The following is a 17,238-nucleotide window of genomic DNA, read 5'->3' on the forward strand; positions in this document are numbered from 1 at the left end:
AAAGTCTTCTGACCCCACATCAGGAACACCCATTAGACGTACAAAGCCATAGGCCCCACTCCAGACCTAGGGAAATGGAATCTGGGGACCCAGAGATCTACAGTTTGAACAACAATCCTAGGTAATTTTATACCTATTAAATAATGTTTGGAAACCTCTGGTCTAAGAGATCTGGGCAGAAGGTCCCCTGAAAATTACTTGCTTACCCCCTTGGCATTTTTAACCTAGAAGAGAAATTTAACTGTTCTTTGCATTATACCTCCCCCGGAGCAGACCCCCCATGCACACACCCAGGAGGCCCAGATCTCAGAGAAGCCACCTCTCACCATAGAGGGCATGGGCCTCCAAGAGCCGAGAGACCAGACCCAGTTCCAGATGTGCAGCCACCACGTGGAGATTGGTGAGGAATTTTGCAAGAAGGTCACGGTTCCCGCTCTGGAGCTGGGAAGGTCATTGGATTCATTAGGATATGAAGAGGCAGGTGAGGAGGAATAGTCTAGTTTTAGACCTTGTCTGTGCAGCCAGGACCTCAACCTAGGAGCTGGGACAAAGGACCTCAAGGAAGAGGGCAGGAAAACTGAAAGGAGAACGGTAGAGGGGCATCATGGTAGTGGTGATGGTGTGGTCAAGAGGGAGTGGGGTCTCAGAACAGTCAAAGCAGCTGCTTGGGAGAAGGTGTCTATGGGATCTTGAAACTAACCAGGTGGTGAGGCAAGTCTCCCAGAGCCTCAGGAAGGCAACTTCGGAAGATGCCCGAGGCATCGGGGTCACATGTCTTCCAGAGCTGAGCTGCAGGTGTGGATCACAGAACAGACGTTGAGATGGGCTCAGCCCTAAAGCATCTCCAAAGATCGTATTCCATAGGCTACCGCAAAAGCCATTCGCTCACTGGGGTGGCAGGTGAGGGGCCAGCTGATGGGGAGCACTAGTAGGTGGCCTCCGGGTACAGGCCCCACACTCAGTGCCCCGGGGTCACTTTGGGCTCCAATCACCTGCAATGAGGGTGTGTGCTGTCTTCTCCAGCCCTGGTCTCTTCCCGTATCGACATCTGGCTGCTGTCCTCAGGGGCCCAGCAGGGAGGCAGAGCCGGGCACCGGTGCGCTCCAGGGGTCCCTCCCCTAGCAAACTGTCCTCATGTGAGGGAAACAGAGCAGGAGATGAGGGGAGGGGGCCTGTCAGTGAGTACCTGGCACAGCTGTGGACTCCCGTTCCCAACCCATATAGTGGTAACTTGAGTGGCAACCTATTCAGGGCCTGTGTGTCAGGGCCTATACTGAGGGAAGGGTGGAATGAAGAAAGGACCACATGGGGTTCTGGCTCAAAGATGTGAGGGCACAGGAGGTTGGTGGGAGCTCAGCTGGGGGCAGCTGTACCTGCGCAGACTCTGGACGAGGTAGGCGAATGGGCCCATGGGGAAGGGGTCCCCGCTGTTACCAGCAGCCACTGCTTCGTCCCAGCTCTTGGTTCCCCTGGGAAGTATCCGCCATGCACTCAGCACTCCGTACAGCTGGTCCACAGTGAGACCTGCAAACCCCAGCTCTCTGAAGCCCTCACCAAACCACACAGCATACCCATCCCATGACACCTGGCTCCTCCTCACACTGCTCATGGAGACCCCAACTGAACCAAGGTCATCCAACCCCTGAACTCTCGGTCTCCCAGCCCATCCCAACCACTGACCACTGCGTGTGGCCTCAAGGGTGGCCAAAGCTTGGGGAAGGACATCAGGGCCATGCTCTTGCTCCAGGGTGCCCAGGATGTGCTGCAGCAGCAGGGGGACAGTGGCCGGCAGGGTCCGGAGTCTGTCAGACACCTGGGAGAGGATGGAGACCGGGCTTCAGCCAGTGAGGGGAGGAGAAGAGGTGGCTTTCGTTGTGGGGAGGGGAGTGGGCAGCTGGAGAAATCATGGGAAAGGATGAGAAAAGGAAGAGAAACAGTGGGAGAGAAGTGAGGGTAGGGGTGAGCCGAGATGGGGAATGGTGATTACAAGATGGCACAGGACAGGGTACAAAAAGTAGAGGGATGGGGGTGGAAGAAGCTGAATGAAGAATGGGAAGTGGATTAGGACTTAGAAAATAAGTGGTGAGGGTTTACATCCTCAACCAACCTGCTCATAGAATGTGTAGAGCCTCAGGTGATCCGTGACCAAGCGCAGGTAGAGTGGCAGGGATGATCCCCGCTTCACCAGCAGCAGCCGCATCTGACAAGATGAAGGGGACTCAGTGTGGGGAGCAGAGAGCCTGCCGCAGCCAGTCCTCAACCCCCCTGAGCTCCACCCCAAGCACCCAGCCCACTGCAGGGCAGTTCCTCCTCTGAGAGTCCCCATCAGTAACCTGATGGCATCACCTCACAGCCATCCCTTTGCTACACTGCTCTGCCAGCCAGCCCTACTTTCTGGAAAGCCCCTGTGGTTCAGCCCACCCCACCCAAGAATCACAGCCTTACTCCTCCCCTCACTGGGATGGACCCTGGGAGGCTATTCTCTAGGGGAAAAAGGCTGGCTGGTGTTATAAGGAATCCCAGTAATCTTATTAACAGCATCCCCTGGCACAGAGTTCCTGCAGAAACAAAGCAGTAGGGCCACACGGGGCAGCTGGCAGCCTCAGCACCCTGGGGCCTCACACACTCCAGCCCTGGCCCACATCCAACCTGGTTGTTAAAAGGTGACTCCTCCAGCCGCTTCCCATACAGGGCCAGCTCCTCTCTCACCAGCCGGGCCCGGGCAGATAGTTTCAGAGGCCCCAGGGCCACCACATGGGCACCTTGGCTCTGCTCCAGGGTCTCCCCCAGGCCGGCGTCAGTAGACACGCTCAGTACCAAGTGCACCCGCTGTGATATTTGGGCATAAAGAGAAGAAGGTAGAAGGAAAAAGAAGAGGAGAAGGCTGGAGAGCCCCCTGTCCCCACTACTGCATCCCACCCCCACCTCCTTCTCACACTCACCGGGGGAAGTGTCTTTGGGATCCAGTCTGAGACCAGCTGCCCATGCTGACCCACCAATCTGTCAGCCCCATCGATGATCAACACCAGGGTTTGGCCACTTTTCAGGGACTGAGCACACTTGGGCAGCAGTTCCTGCTGGAGCTCCCATACCAGGCCCCTGTAAGGACCAGGATCGGTGAGAGAGGGAGATACAGGGTGGCATCATGTGGAATCAACAAGGCTGGACTAATGGGGGATACACACCGGTAGGTGGTGGCGAGGGCACCTGGCTTTTGCAGTTGGCTATGCAGATAGGCACAGAGGCGTCTGAGCAGGGTGAGGGCAAGACCCTGGTCAGGGCGGGCCCCTGAAAAGTGGAAGAAGACTAAGGGGGCCACCTTGGCCACATCAGGAGCCTGCAGTGCTGACACAAGGGATGCCTGCATGGACAGCAAAGAGAATACATGGTCACATTGTTACATGCACAACTCCCTGTGCCCTGCTTCCTTAGCCCACATGGCCCTCACTTCCTCCTGCCCGGGGCTCTGAGACTATGTACCAGGAAGGCCGTCTTGCCCTGTCCCGACTGCCCGGTCACCAGGCTCAGCCTCCCTCGGTGCAGCGTTAGCTGCTTCACTGTGTCCTGAAGAAGGTGCAGTCGGGCAGGACTTGATGGATTCTGCAGCTGCTGGAAGGTGGCCTGGACCAAGTCATCATCTGGGATGGACACTGGCTGTTCCAGCTGGGCCCCAGGCTAAGGACACATGGGACAGTGACTGATAATGTTTCCATGCCCCTCAGGAACCCCAGACCTGAAAACTCACAGAGCCCCCACCAAATTACTTCCCATCCAGGACTACCCAGACCACCCTACCTTCTCTCCACTACCCTGGCCATGGGCGCCCCTGCTGACCTGTAGGTAAAGCTTCTGGATCATATTCCACACATCCTGCAGGACCAACTTTCCAAACTCCTCCAGCCCCCCAGCATAGGGCCGGCTGGCTGCCACACCCCCCCATTCACAGGGGTATCTACAGGTGAACCATGCACAAGCAGAGTCAGAGTGGGCCTGGCCCCCTCCATATATTCCTCCATGCAGGGGCTCTCTACCCACCCCACCCCCACCCCAGCTCACCTACGACAGGTAATCCTTTGCTGTCTGCTCAGGTAGCTCTTCAGTTCTGAGATTCGATGTGCGGCCTCTTCAGACTCAGAAGTAAAGTCAGATTTCCATGCATCTGGGACAGAGCTGACCACCAAAGATACCCCACAAGTGAGGCTACACTCAGACCCCAGCCTCTCTTCAGCCCCAACCATCAGACCTGGCTGTGGTTCCCTAAAACTCCGCAAGCAGAGATCACCTGGCTTCAGTGGCAAGGCTTATTTGGTGCTGCAAGGCAAGCTTTCTGAGATTTGTACTCTCTTCTAGCTCCCCCTCCTGTACTCTGAATGCTATGGAGAGAGAAGATCTGGCCCCTGAGTCTGCGAGGTCCAGAGGCAACAGCAGGTACCTGAGGAAGCCAGAATCCCGGAAGTAGATGAGAGCTTGTGCAGAGGGCTGCTGGCGAAGGCCCCGATTCAGGAACTGCATCACCTCCATCTCTGTCACAGAGCGACCTGGAGGGTACTGCTGGGCCTGCAGGGAGAGGGCAGAGAACAGGCTGGTTCAGTCCCAGGTCACACTGACCCCTCCCTTGAGACCTGCCAAGACCCTAGGGTTCCTGCATCTCAGCAATATTCCTCCCTCCCTCCAGACACAAGCCAACAAAACACAGTTAGTAGCTAACATGTACTGAATGCCTGTCACATGTTGAGCATTTTTAAAAATAGATTTCTAATCCTCATAGTAACCCTACAGTATAGACTCCACTGTTCCTCTTTAATACATGGGGAAGTTGAGGCTAGGTTAGGATAAGCCGTTTCCCACAAAGTCACACAATCTATAAATGATAGAAGGGAGATCAGAACCCAGATCCATCTGACAGCAAACCCTAAACAGACCTACCCTCTTACCTCTCGCATCCCTTGGCCAACTGGGAGGTACTTCTCAAAGGAATTCCCTCATCTATGACTTGGCCGCTTGCAGAACCTTCTGCCTGGGTTTCACCTTCAAGTCTCAGATCTAGTCCCAAGGTTCATGACACACTGTGGCTTCTCTCCACACTTGCCCCAACCTTTGTTTCCTCCCCAGACCCCACTCCAACCCCCAACCTGCCTTACCCAGCGGAAGTGAGGATGGTCAGGGAGGTTGTAGTTGGGGGGAACGTAGCCATAGCGGGAGCCCAGAATCCCCACAAACAGCTGCGAGTTCTCTACCTCCCCAAGGCACACTTCCAGTTGTCTGCAGACATGGTTATAGAGGCATCGGATCAGAGAATACAGGTATAAATAGGAAGATAGGGCCCTGGCTCAAAACTGAGCCAAGTAAAGGCAGACTGCTCTTGTTAGCATCCAAATAGCAGCCCCTGCCCTAGGCCCTCAGCCTCCCTTGTAGCCTCAACCCTACGCACCTCAGTTCTACCACTCAAGCCCCTCATCTCTGTCCCAGCTCTTCTCTGTGGCCCCCTCACCTGTTCCTCCGGGTCTCCTCCTCAGTGACGCCCCAGCGCAGGTCAATGGCATGAAGGCTGATGTGGTGAGGGGCCGCTCGGGCCTGCAATGCTGGCAGCACAGACCTCAGCAGCAGGTCCCGCTCCCCGTGCATGTCCCGGAAAGTGGAGGAAATGAAAAGCCTGATGCTGCGCCATCTGGGGGTAAGCAGAGGCTTGGGCTCACTCTAGCAATCAGCACAAGCCAGTACAAGTAAGGTATGACAGATGCCAGGGGGAGGTCCAGCAGGCCTCCAGAGAATAACCTGCTTATAGCCTCTCCTGCAGAGCCCTGGAACTTAAACCCTACTTGCCATTTCTCACATATCCCTCTTTGTCAGCTAATTATTATGCACTTACTATTTGCCCATGCTGTGAGGTAAGCACCATCATTATTTCCATTTTACTAATAAAAAACTAAAGTTTTTAAGAAATTAAAAACAACTAGCCCAAGATTCAAGCTACTACTTGGCAAAGCTGTGATGAGAAAGCCAGAGCCTATTCTCCTAAGCCCTCTGCCTGAGCCCTGGCTGTATGTCCACGGTGCATGCTGCCTGCTGCCTGCTGCCCGCCTCACATCTGACCCCCTGCCCAGGTAGAGAAAGTAGTATGCTCACTATCTGACAACTTCCTCCGTCAGGGAAATCCCTACCTGGGAAAGAGATGAGTTCTACTTAGTGAGTAGAACAAACAGCATCTCCACAGCCAGAACTGCAGCCACCAGAATTTCTGCAGGTTTTGACCACAGTGTCTCCCGATTCACAAAGGCATAGAAACATAGACTAACCCATGCTGGGAAATCAGAGCCAAGGGGCTTAGAGTGACCTCTTCCAGTGGCCGGAGAGACAGGTCCCCAGTCTTTCCTGGGGGTGGTGGAATCTTGAATATTTTGTCCATTTGGCCCACGTGCTCTAGAAGACAGGAGACTCCACGCTCTGCAATGAACCTGACATAAATATAACAAAATAAGTAAGAGTGAATACCAGAGTCAGAATCAGGCAGGTCTTCCAAGGGGGCAGGGGACAAAGATATAGAGAGGTAGGTCACCCAGTTAACTGGAGCCCCTTAAGAAGACAACCACAAGCAGTGAATGTAGACTTAAAATAAACAGGGGTGCAGAACTACAGGGATGAAGGAACAGAGAAGACACCCAGCTCTAGCATGGTCATCATGGGCTTTCTGTTGGGCCAGGGGTAGTTAGGCTGGCAAAGGTTAAGATTAAAGATTAAAGACTAAGGCCATCCCATTCAGAGCTTGATCAGCTTTGTATCAGCTGTGAAAGCTCTCTGGAGGAGGAAGGGGCCTGAGGCTTCCTACTAGCAGCTGGGGGGTGATGGAGGCATACAAAGGAAAAGGTAGGAGAGAGGAAACAAGTAAATGAGAAGGCTAAGCATGGAGACAGAGTTAAAAGATTTCTGTAAATTTGGCATCTATAAATAAATTTAGCATGAGATTTACTCTGGATCAAGAATGGAACAGAGGCGGCAAAGAATAGAAATGATGTGACCAACTCTTGCGTTGTTCCCTTAAAAGAGAACAGTGCAACCTCCCCTGTCCCCTTCTCCTCTTTCCTACTGGGTGTAATGCAAAAATGATGACTGGGGCTGGAGCAGCAGTCTTGAACCGTGAGATGAAAGCAGAGTATTTGAGGATGGTGGAACAATAAGATAGAAGGTGTCTGGGTCCCTGTAACATTCTGCTGCTGCTACATCTGGACAGCGGCAAAAGAGGAATAAACTTCTATCTTGCTTAAAAACAGAAGTAAGTGGAGTAGAAGCCACAGGCAATCTCGGAAAGATGTGCTAACAAAGCCCCCAACCCCTTGTGCGTCCATTCTGTACTCACTTCAGGATCCCGTCATTACAGCCTGAGAGTGTCACGTCATTGGGATTTGAATCTGATAATCTGGCAAAGGAAGAAGCAACCATCAGAAACAGTGCCAGGAACACAGAGTCCCTGCGCTCTAGGATGGATACCCCACCTCTGCATGTTTAATTAGGGTCATGTGCTAGGTTGGGGCTGGGATGGACCCCTACAAAGGGGTATGGAGCTAGGCTAAAGACTTCAGAGAAGGTTCTAGTATTTGAAGTGCAATCAAGGTAGGAGGCAGAGATGGAAGGCACCTGGTGAGTGGGAATGCCCCAAGCTTCAGTGGGGGCAGAGAGGAAATATGGAAACCTATCTTTTGGCACTGGACAAGGAGTTTGAGCGTCCTTACATGTCACATATCCTACTTAGGGGAACACAAACAAAGAGGCACTTGGAATTCACATGCTGCCAGAAACGCTGTTTGGCCTCATTTATCAGTTTCTCATACATATCACTGCCGAAGAGGATGACCCTGTCCACCTGTAAGATGAAAAGGAAGGAGCTGAGAACAGGGAGCACAGGGACAGAAGAGATGCTAATAAGCTTAGGACATCAAGAGAAGAGATCTCTGGGGCTGAGGGGATTAGGAGAACTCTGAAGGGAATGGAAATTGCCTCTCATGAGAGCCCTTAGGATGGGGGAGCCACTACACCCTGACGTGGAGGGGCGAGAAAGTGGGGGAGGGGCAGTGGTGTGCTGTAGCTGGCTCACTCAGGCTCACAAGAGCTAACTGTTACATTTTTAGGAATTTTGTGATCCAGTTGTTAAATACTGCCACTGCTAAACATTGAAGAGTATAAACTTGTAATTAAATAAATTATATTAGAAACAAAGGTAATAAATACTTGAAACTCATCATTTCCTAGTAATTTTACTACATTTTACCATTATCTAGATCTTATTTACATACTCGATCTACGTTGTAGAAATACCATATAATGGTGTGCTACTGAGCATCTCTTCTCACCTCTGTTCACTGATATCATGCTGGCAGCTTGAAATCAGCCATGATTAGAGTAATTTACACCTTAGAAATTAGCAAATGCTATTAACCAAGATTCATTTTTTCCCAGAGCACTGGTTGTTAAACAATTACCAGCACACCACACGGCAGAGGGCTGCAGCCAGCAGGAAGTGGGTGTGGGTACTGCCCCTCATTTGAAAGATGACCTTTGAGAAATTACACACATCAGTTGTGGAGGGAAGGGTGAGGGTGGGGAGGGTTTCTCAAAAACTGGGGACTACTCACAGGGACCCTTTGGGCAGCCAGAGACAACAGGTACTTCCCAAAAGTGTGCAGGGACCATTCATCCTGTCCATCTGGCTCCTGAAGGAAAGAGTCTCATGTTCCTTATTTGCATGGGAGACAATCGGTAAGCAACAAACACCAAATACTGCTTGGGAATCTTCAGCACTGTATATATCCAAGCCTTTCCTGATTTTCCAGCCTGTGTCCAGGGCTGTGACCATTCATGCATTTTTGCATGGTGGGGGCAGGTGTCTGACCTGGACTTGAGCCTGGAGTATGCCGGCCGTCTTCAGGATACCTTCTTCTGCCTTAACTGTGATAGTCTTCACAGTGTCTCCTCCGCACAGTAAGAGATCCACCTGCTCCGCCCGTGCAATTACCATCCCAATCAGCAGCAGCACATAGTTTAGGTGGGGCTGATTGGACAAACATCAGGGTGAAATAAGGATCTCCTATTTTTTTAAGTAGGCTCCATGCGCAGCATGGGGCTTGAACTCACCACCCTGAGATCGAAAGTCACATGCTCTACTGACTGATCTGGCCAAGCACCCTGGCTCCCCTATTTTGAAACCCACCCTTGCCCATCCAGCCCTGAAGGCCAAACGCCTCCATTAGTTGGGGGAAAAGGACAAAATCTCCAGTTAGGAAGGGACAGCTTCAGCAGCTTTCAGGAAGAGCTGGCCAGGGTGGAGAAGGGCCAGCAGTCCTGCCCAAATTCAACACTGGGATATAGGATGTAAAAATGAAACATACTTCGGTGACAGAAATTTAGAGAGAATTAAGCACCAGCCAAATGTGAAATATAAGTATTGTAATCCATGAACAGGCTAGAGACCACATTCTAGGAACTGTCCTTAGGAACCAAGGTCTGATACCAAGAAGCAAATGTTTGCCATTTATTTCAGTTCTGAGTGCTTCCTTGGGAGAACCACGTCTGGGAACAGGATAGTTCTCGGGATCCCAGCATCCTACCAACCCCCCACCTTTTAATTTTTTTTACCCCTTCTGGGTTGCGCTTGGGACAGAACTGGTCTGCACCGCCATCTGTCAGATAGACCAAGATGGTGCGGCCCGGCAGCGGGGGCACGTTGTGTTTCACGGAGAGGTTCACAGCTGTCTCTAGGGCCTGACGATACCGAACCAGCATCTCACCATCATATTTCCACTGTCTGCAGGCAGAAAAGACACAGAAGGGCTCAGGGGCTTCTCTATTTGCCATTTCGAGACAGACGGGAAGATGAGAACTTGCCACCCCAGAATGAAGTGTTCACACCACTTCCGCAGCCTGCCTCCATTGCCAGTAGAGAAGACTGGGACAGATGTTCCCTTGCCGCCATCCTATAGGACTCTTCTAACCCAGTCTCATGGCTGGAGAGGAGAAGTCATCTGCTGATCCACTCTCTGAAATCGTTTGCCACACTTCCCATATCAATCCATACTTACTTCATAAGGCAAGATTTAACTTACTTTTAAATTGTATTTTATTTTTTTTTATTTATTTTTTTTTTAATTTTTTTTTTTCAACGTTTATTTATTTTTGGGACAGAGAGAGACAGAGCATGAACGGGGGAGGGGCAGAGAGAGAGGGAGACACAGAATCGGAAACAGGCTCCAGGCTCTGAGCCATCAGCCCAGAGCCCGACGCGGGGCTCGAACCCACGACCTGCGAGATCGTGACCTGGTTGAAGTCGGACGCTTAACCGACTGCGCCACCCAGGCGCCCCTTAAATTGTATTTTAAAGAATATTAACTCCTTATTCCAAAAACTGGAAATTATTTTTTTAATTAATTTTTTTTTTCTTAACATTTATTTATCATTGAGAGACAAAGCATGAGCATGGGAGGGGCAGAGAGAGGAGGAGACACAGAATCCGAAGCAGGCTCCAGGCTCTGAGCTGTCAGCACAGAGCCCGACGTGGGGCTCAAACCCACAAACCGCGAGATCATGACACTCAACCAACTGAGCCAACCAGGCGTCCCCGAAAACTGGCAATTAAAGGGGACAAAAAAAAGAACATTTGTCCCACGTTTCTAGTAGAATCTTTACTTCAGGGTAACTAAACAGCTTTAGTTGATAAGGCAAGTTCTTTTTAGAATTCCAGCTAATGAATACGGGAATGGAGAAAACTCCCATTCTAGAACTGTTAGTGAAACAATTGGTTCAGGAAGAGATCACCAATGGGTGAACTATCAACTTCCAGTGAAGAGATCAGGCTATAACCATTTAAACACATGGGTCAATCTTAGTTAACATCACACTGAGTAGGACCACAGATCTTTGGCGCCTCATGATCCTTTATCCTATGAGGAGGTTAAAAAAAAAAAAAAGTCTGCTGGTCTCACTCATAGCATACAAAGGATCTCCTATGAAATATTCTTGCAAGGAAAAAAAAAAAGTGAAATCTGAATCTGTACAAGCCTTTGGAGTTAATGCCCTCAGTACATGAAACAGAAACAAGTTAGAAGACACCATGAGGAAGTTGACAAATCCAGAATGTGGGACATTCTGCAGAGCCCTTGAACCCAGTGTCTACAGCAAGTCAATGGTATGAAGACAAAGAAAAGATTAAAAGAGATATGAGAGACTTAATAATCAAATATAATGTGTATGCCTTATTTGGATTCTGATTTGAATAAAATTGTAAAATCATACTTTTGAGATAATTGGAAAATTTGAATATGGACTAGAAAATAAATGATAATACCAAGGAATTATTTTCAGTTCTATTAGGTATATTAATGACATTTTAGTTACATAAGACAATATCTGTTTTAATTTCTTTTTCTTAAGTACTTACTTAAGAATAAACAAATTTTGAGAAATTTTGAGAGAGAGCTAGCATGAGCAGGGGAGGGGCAGAGGGAGAGAGGAGAGAATCCCAAGCAGGCCCTGCACTCTCAGCATAGAGCCCAACTTGCGGCTCAAACTCACAAACTATGAGATCATGACCTGAGTCAAAATCAAGAAGCGTACACTCAGTCAACTGAGCCACCCAGGAGCCCCAAAAATTCCTGCTTTAAAAGACACACATGAGCGGCGCCTGGGTGGCTCAGTCGCTTAAATGTCTGACTTTGGCTCAGGTCATGATCTCACAATTTTGTGGGTTTGAGCTCCACATCAGGCTCTGTGCTGACGGCTCACAGCCTGGTGCCTGCTTCAGATTCTGTCTCCCTCTCTCTCTGTCCCTCCCCTACTTGTGTTCTCTCTCTCTTTCTCTCAAATATAAATAAACGAAAAAAAATTTTTAAAGAGACACACATGAAATATGAAAGGATGAAATAAAATGTATCATATTATTCAGCATTTGTTCTTAAGAACATCTTCCCCCAAAAAAGAAGGGACCAAAAGAACTACAGTAAAATCTAGATAATCACTGAATATGGCTAATAGTTTTATGAGAGTCCATTATACTATTCTCATTATTTGTGTTTAAAATTTTTTCATAATAATGTTTTTAATCTAGAAAATTCAATAGTCTCTACCAGTATTATCCAACAGAATTAAATTACAATTAATGGAATGAAATGAAATAAAAATTACACATGTAATTAAAAATTTTTAGTAGCCACATTAAAAAAGTAAAAATAGGAGAAATTAACTTAATATGACATTTGATTTAACATATGTTAAAATATTTTCACCTTAATACATAATTAACACAAAAGTTACGAAAGAGATATTTTACATCCTTTTTCACACTGTCCTCAAAATCCAGCACATCTCAGGCCCAATTAGCCACATGTGGCTAGTGGCCACTATATTGGCCAGCAAAGGCACGTTGTTTGGACTGGATGCCAAGCTTGATTCTTTTTTCTTTTTTTTAAACGTTTATTTATTTTTGAGACAGAGAAAGACAGAGCATGAACGGGGGAGGGTCAGAGAGAGAGGGAGACACAGAATCTGAAGCAGGCTCCAGGCTCTGAGCTGTCAGCACAGAGCCCGATGCGGGGCTCGAACTCACGGACCACGAGATCATGACCTGAGCCGAAGTCAGATGCTTAACCAACTGAGCCACCCAGGCATCTCACAAGCTTGATTCTTAAATGGCCCTGTGTTCAGCCACTGATTCACTGATTCAGGAGATAATCAGGCCACTGAGTGGCCAGGAACCTCCTAGTAGGTTAGATGAGCCCTGAGTTTGTCTTGAATGAAAATGAATGAAGATACTACTGAAGCCTCTAAAGCACAGAGTGCTGGGACTTCATCAAACTTACAGAACAGGGTTTATGTCTGAGTTTGAGCCTGCTTGATGTTAACTATCTTTATATATATGTAAAGACTATATATCTATATATATAAAAATGAGAAAGTAAATGAGTCAGAAAATAAAGACAGAGAAAGAGAGAGAAACAAAAAGAACAAACAGATATCTTGGAGAAGAAAAAGAAACTGAACCAGAGCAGAAGCAGAGGACACTAGCATACACTAAGAGAAGGGAAATGTTACGCAGATTCACAGAACCCACAGAAACCAATAAAACAATCACACAATAAATAGGAGGCCCAGGGGTGCCTGGGTGGCTCAGTCAGTTGAGCATCCATCTTTGGCTCAGGTCATGATCACACAGTACCTGAGTTCAAGCCCCACATCAGGCTCTCTGCTGTCAGCATAGAGCCTGCTTGGGTTCCTCTCTTTCTCCCTCTTTCTCTGCCCCTCCCCCAACTCAAAAATAAAAAATAAACATTAAAAATAAAATAAAATAAAATAAATTGGAAGCCCAGGGGCGCCTGGGTGACTCAGTCGGTTAAGAATCCGACTTCAGCTCATGTCATGATCTCACAGTCTGTGAGTTCAAGTCCCGCGTCTGGCTCTGTGCTGACAGCTCAGAGCCTGGAGCCTGCTTCAGATTCTGTGTCTCCCTCTCTCTCTGCCCCTCCCCTGCTCATGCTCTGTCTCTCTCTGTCTCAAAAATAACTAAAAACATTTAAAAAAATTTAAAAAATAAAATAAAATAAAATAAATTGGAGGCCCACAGTTTTGTTTTTTTTCATGATCTCACCACAGGACAATGTTAAAGACAAGGTTTGCTATGCAAGAGACAATTGGAACCAGGCAAGTCTGAGCCACTGGAACAAGTATGTCTTACAGAATAAAATTTGGGGTTGTCAGATGACTCCGAAGCCCTGTAAGGGTGCCTCTTGTTGCCCACCCTTTGCTCCCAGATAGCACATGCACATATGCACATTTGTGTACGTGCGCGCGCACACACACACACACACACACACACACACACCTGGCCTTTTGTATTTTCAGCTTTTCCCGCTTAAGCTGCTCATATATCACAGGTATCATCATTGTTGTCCGAAGTTCCCGACGACTTGGGTTGCGAGGATACCTCCGATAGGTCCAATTCTTGTTCTTTCTCGCATTTCTAATCATTATCGAACGTACCAGTTTCGTGTTGGAAGGAAGTGGCAATGCTGTGTGAAGACAGGTAAGCATCTGAGTCAAGCAGCTTGTAGTCCCCCCTCTTGCCCTCCCACCAATACCGGTCCTGAGCCTGGACCCTTGGACTGGCAAGTGTCTGACCTCTGCCCACCCTACACTCTGAGACTAGAAGGCAAGAGGCTGACACATACGAAGGCTCCTGTTTCACCTACTCTCAGACATGAGAAACAAACGGGATTCAGAAGAAGACAGATAATAAATACCTTTATTTCTGAGCTGAGTCTCAAGGTTATTGATGGAATCATGGGCATTAAGGAATCTGAATGGAAACTGCCGACTGTGGATCACCGATTTCTGGAAAGCAAAGGAGGGGTCATCACATTGGGCTCTGTGCTGACAGCTCAGAGCCTGGAGCCTGCTTCAGATTGTGTGCCCTCCCCCCGCCCTGCCCCCGCTCACGCTCTGTCTCGCTCTGTCTCTAAAAATAAATAAATGTGAAAACAAAACAAAACAAACAAACAAAAAAACAAACAAAGGAGGGGTCATGAGCAAAGTATCAGGGAGTATGGGGTGGGGAGGTAATCAGGGGCCTTAGGAGCCAGGAATCTGAGATAACTACTCTATTAGACTTGTGGGCAAGTGAGGAAGTATAAAATGGATATTACAGAAGAGATACAGAGAAAGCTGGAGAAGAATAAAGAAAAAAGAAAGTTGTCAAGTGAGAAAATGAGAAGAGGTAAAGAAAAATGGAGAAGTAACAGAAGGAGCCTTGTTTCTTTTCTATCAGACGCCCTCTGAAGTCAGTTACATCACAAAAGTGCTTCTTCTTGGTAAATCAGTGATCCCAGAAAATAAAAAGGAAAAGTTTTTATACTTGAATCTCTGGGGGTTGTCTCCCTAGATCTGTCTCCCCATGTACCTGTATATAGCTCATGTGGAATTAGCTTGGTGGCCATGACCTTCCCCAGCCACAAGGAAGATGCAGCAGCATCTCCACACCCACTAGTCCTCCTGAGCCTCACACATACCTCATGCTGGAGTTTCTGGAGCACAAGCTCATGGTGGCGGGCACTGATTCCAACCCGCAGCAGGTTGCACAGATTCCGAAGCATGGCCATGAAGGGTAGCTTCCCATTCTCTGTGGAGGGTCAGCACAGGGTGAGGAAAGCAAACAAAGGACGAGTAAGAGAGCTCACAGACCAGAGCAAGAAGTCATGTAGAAAATTCAGGATGGAGAGAGTGAGGTACTATAACATGTGATCTATCGTACTCAAAATGTTTTAGAGGTCTGGAAAGATAAAAGCAGGATTGGCCTGAAGTGTGGAGCAAGATTTATACAATACTGTTTATGGAATGTCTGTTTGAATAAACAACGTCTATTATTACTTTGTCTGCTGGCTCCAGCCCTGAGATTGGACTTAACTGGCAAAACATATTCTTTAATCTAGAGTAATGATTTCCAAGGGCGCCTGGGTGACTCAGTCGGTTGAGCATCCATCTTCAGCTCAGGTCATGATCTCACAGTTCGTGAGTTCAACTCCGAGTGGGGCTCTGTGCTGACAGCTCAGATCCTGGAGCCTGTTTCAGACTCTGTGTCTCCCTCTCTCTCTCTGCCCCTCCCCTACTCGCACGCGCATGCACGCGCTCTCTCAAAAATAAACAAACATTAAAAAAATAAATTTGTTAATGATTTCTAAACAGTATAGATGGTGAAATGTGAAATTTCCTAGTGTAAGTTTGTTTATTAATAAATACATATGTACTGCAATCAGTAGTTAATATTTCTAGGCACAATATACACCTAAGGTAAGGTTCACCTTCAATTATAGTGAATGTAAATTCGTATTTCAAATAATCTTCCTGCTTATTTCTAAGTTCTCTGGCAAACTTCTTATGAAATATGACTAAATAGTCATTGTTTTTCATTTAAATGCAGGTGAAAAAGATTTGCACTGAAGCAGAATTTCACCCCATCCCTTTCTTATCATCCGTTTGTTTTGTAATACTAGTATCATCTTCAAGTCATAGTTTCTTAATAATAATCTTTTTAAGGCTTATGTATATTCTATTTTATTTTAGTTTTGATGTTTATTTTTGAGAGAGATAGAATGCAAGTAGGGGAGGATGGAGAAAGAGGGGGACAGAGGAACCGAAGCCAGCTCTGCAGTGACAGCAGTGAGCCCTCATATAGGGCCTGAATTCACATGAGATCATGACCTGAGCCAAAGTCAGATACTCAACTGACCGAGCCACCCACATGCCCCAAAGCTTATGTCAATTTTAGATAGTTAGTTTGGTTAAGGCTGAATAATAATTCTAAATCCACTTACAATTCAAGGATAAATACTGATAAGTCATTATGCAGAAACCAAAAAAGAGTGAGGGGATTTCATGGATGCACATTGTGAAACCCCTACTCTTCCTCAATAAACTTGAACTCTCATATGGGACATGTACCATAGAACACATGGACTGAGTGATGATAGGGGTTTGATCCATATGGTAAATAGTGGGAAAATTCTTTCTTTTAGATAAGGGTAAACATAAGGAGGAGGTGTGATAGTTCTCCTGGGTACCCCCAGAGGTGTATTCAGACCACTTTAGAGACATGGCCTGTCAGCCCCTGCTCCCACCCCAGGCTCTTCCAGCAGCTTTCATCAAGAGAGTGGTGGTGCCTTTTTTTAAGGTGAAGTCTCCTTTGAATTATAGGGAGAAGCTTTCAGCCTTCTCGAAGTCCTGGGGTTCTCAAGTTCATAATTCTGGTTCACAAACTGTATAGAACAATTAGGTTGATATATACCATGTAAACTATGTGTGACAACTGGTAAACTATTACATCCTTCATCAACTCATAAAGTGTTCTCAACTATTGCTGTGTATGAAAGGCTTTCTAGATCACTTAGATAAGAAATTAAGTCAAATATCATATTTACGATACTAGAAAATAAATTGAACATTTATCCTTTACACTGAGAAATTTACCGATTGCATTCCAAAAAACTGTTAGTGAGTTATTAATGAGCCCTGTGTTCTCCAAAGAGGGGTCTGTCTATGTAATTACATTTAATCTTATATTTTATTCTTATTCTTATAATTATTTACATTTTTTGTATTTTATTTATTTATACCTTCAGATCTGTATTTACATAATTATATTTTATGTATTTCCTAAAGTGCATAATTTATTCGAACATATATCAGACTGTTTTAATTATATATACA

At 47.2% G+C, this 17,238-nt stretch overlaps 1 protein-coding gene across 3 annotated transcripts in view; it reads right to left on the reverse strand.

The window, feature by feature from the left end:
* TEP1 (telomerase associated protein 1) overlaps nucleotides 1-17,238 on the reverse strand; it is a 40,256-nt gene that overhangs the window by 11,588 nt on the left and 11,430 nt on the right. For all 3 annotated transcript variants that reach the window (XM_030318589.1, XM_030318590.1, XM_030318591.1), the window contains exons 10-33: nucleotides 15,045-15,154; nucleotides 14,280-14,370; nucleotides 13,862-14,048; nucleotides 9,628-9,796; nucleotides 8,885-9,043; nucleotides 8,628-8,705; nucleotides 7,728-7,858; nucleotides 7,355-7,414; nucleotides 6,297-6,455; nucleotides 5,492-5,668; nucleotides 5,142-5,262; nucleotides 4,433-4,557; nucleotides 4,057-4,170; nucleotides 3,835-3,952; nucleotides 3,481-3,675; nucleotides 3,186-3,361; nucleotides 2,943-3,099; nucleotides 2,650-2,829; nucleotides 2,108-2,200; nucleotides 1,681-1,813; nucleotides 1,374-1,524; nucleotides 993-1,126; nucleotides 701-789; nucleotides 327-441 (exon numbers count right to left, since the gene is read on the reverse strand). In XM_030318589.1, the coding sequence (XP_030174449.1) occupies nucleotides 327-441; nucleotides 701-789; nucleotides 993-1,126; nucleotides 1,374-1,524; nucleotides 1,681-1,813; nucleotides 2,108-2,200; nucleotides 2,650-2,829; nucleotides 2,943-3,099; nucleotides 3,186-3,361; nucleotides 3,481-3,675; nucleotides 3,835-3,952; nucleotides 4,057-4,170; nucleotides 4,433-4,557; nucleotides 5,142-5,262; nucleotides 5,492-5,668; nucleotides 6,297-6,455; nucleotides 7,355-7,414; nucleotides 7,728-7,858; nucleotides 8,628-8,705; nucleotides 8,885-9,043; nucleotides 9,628-9,796; nucleotides 13,862-14,048; nucleotides 14,280-14,370; nucleotides 15,045-15,154 (3,222 nt within the window). The remainder of the gene's footprint in view (nucleotides 1-326; nucleotides 442-700; nucleotides 790-992; nucleotides 1,127-1,373; nucleotides 1,525-1,680; nucleotides 1,814-2,107; nucleotides 2,201-2,649; nucleotides 2,830-2,942; nucleotides 3,100-3,185; nucleotides 3,362-3,480; nucleotides 3,676-3,834; nucleotides 3,953-4,056; nucleotides 4,171-4,432; nucleotides 4,558-5,141; nucleotides 5,263-5,491; nucleotides 5,669-6,296; nucleotides 6,456-7,354; nucleotides 7,415-7,727; nucleotides 7,859-8,627; nucleotides 8,706-8,884; nucleotides 9,044-9,627; nucleotides 9,797-13,861; nucleotides 14,049-14,279; nucleotides 14,371-15,044; nucleotides 15,155-17,238) is intronic.

This window comes from Lynx canadensis, chromosome B3 (genome assembly GCF_007474595.2).
Source record: "Lynx canadensis isolate LIC74 chromosome B3, mLynCan4.pri.v2, whole genome shotgun sequence".
Lineage (NCBI taxonomy): Eukaryota > Metazoa > Chordata > Mammalia > Carnivora > Felidae > Lynx > Lynx canadensis.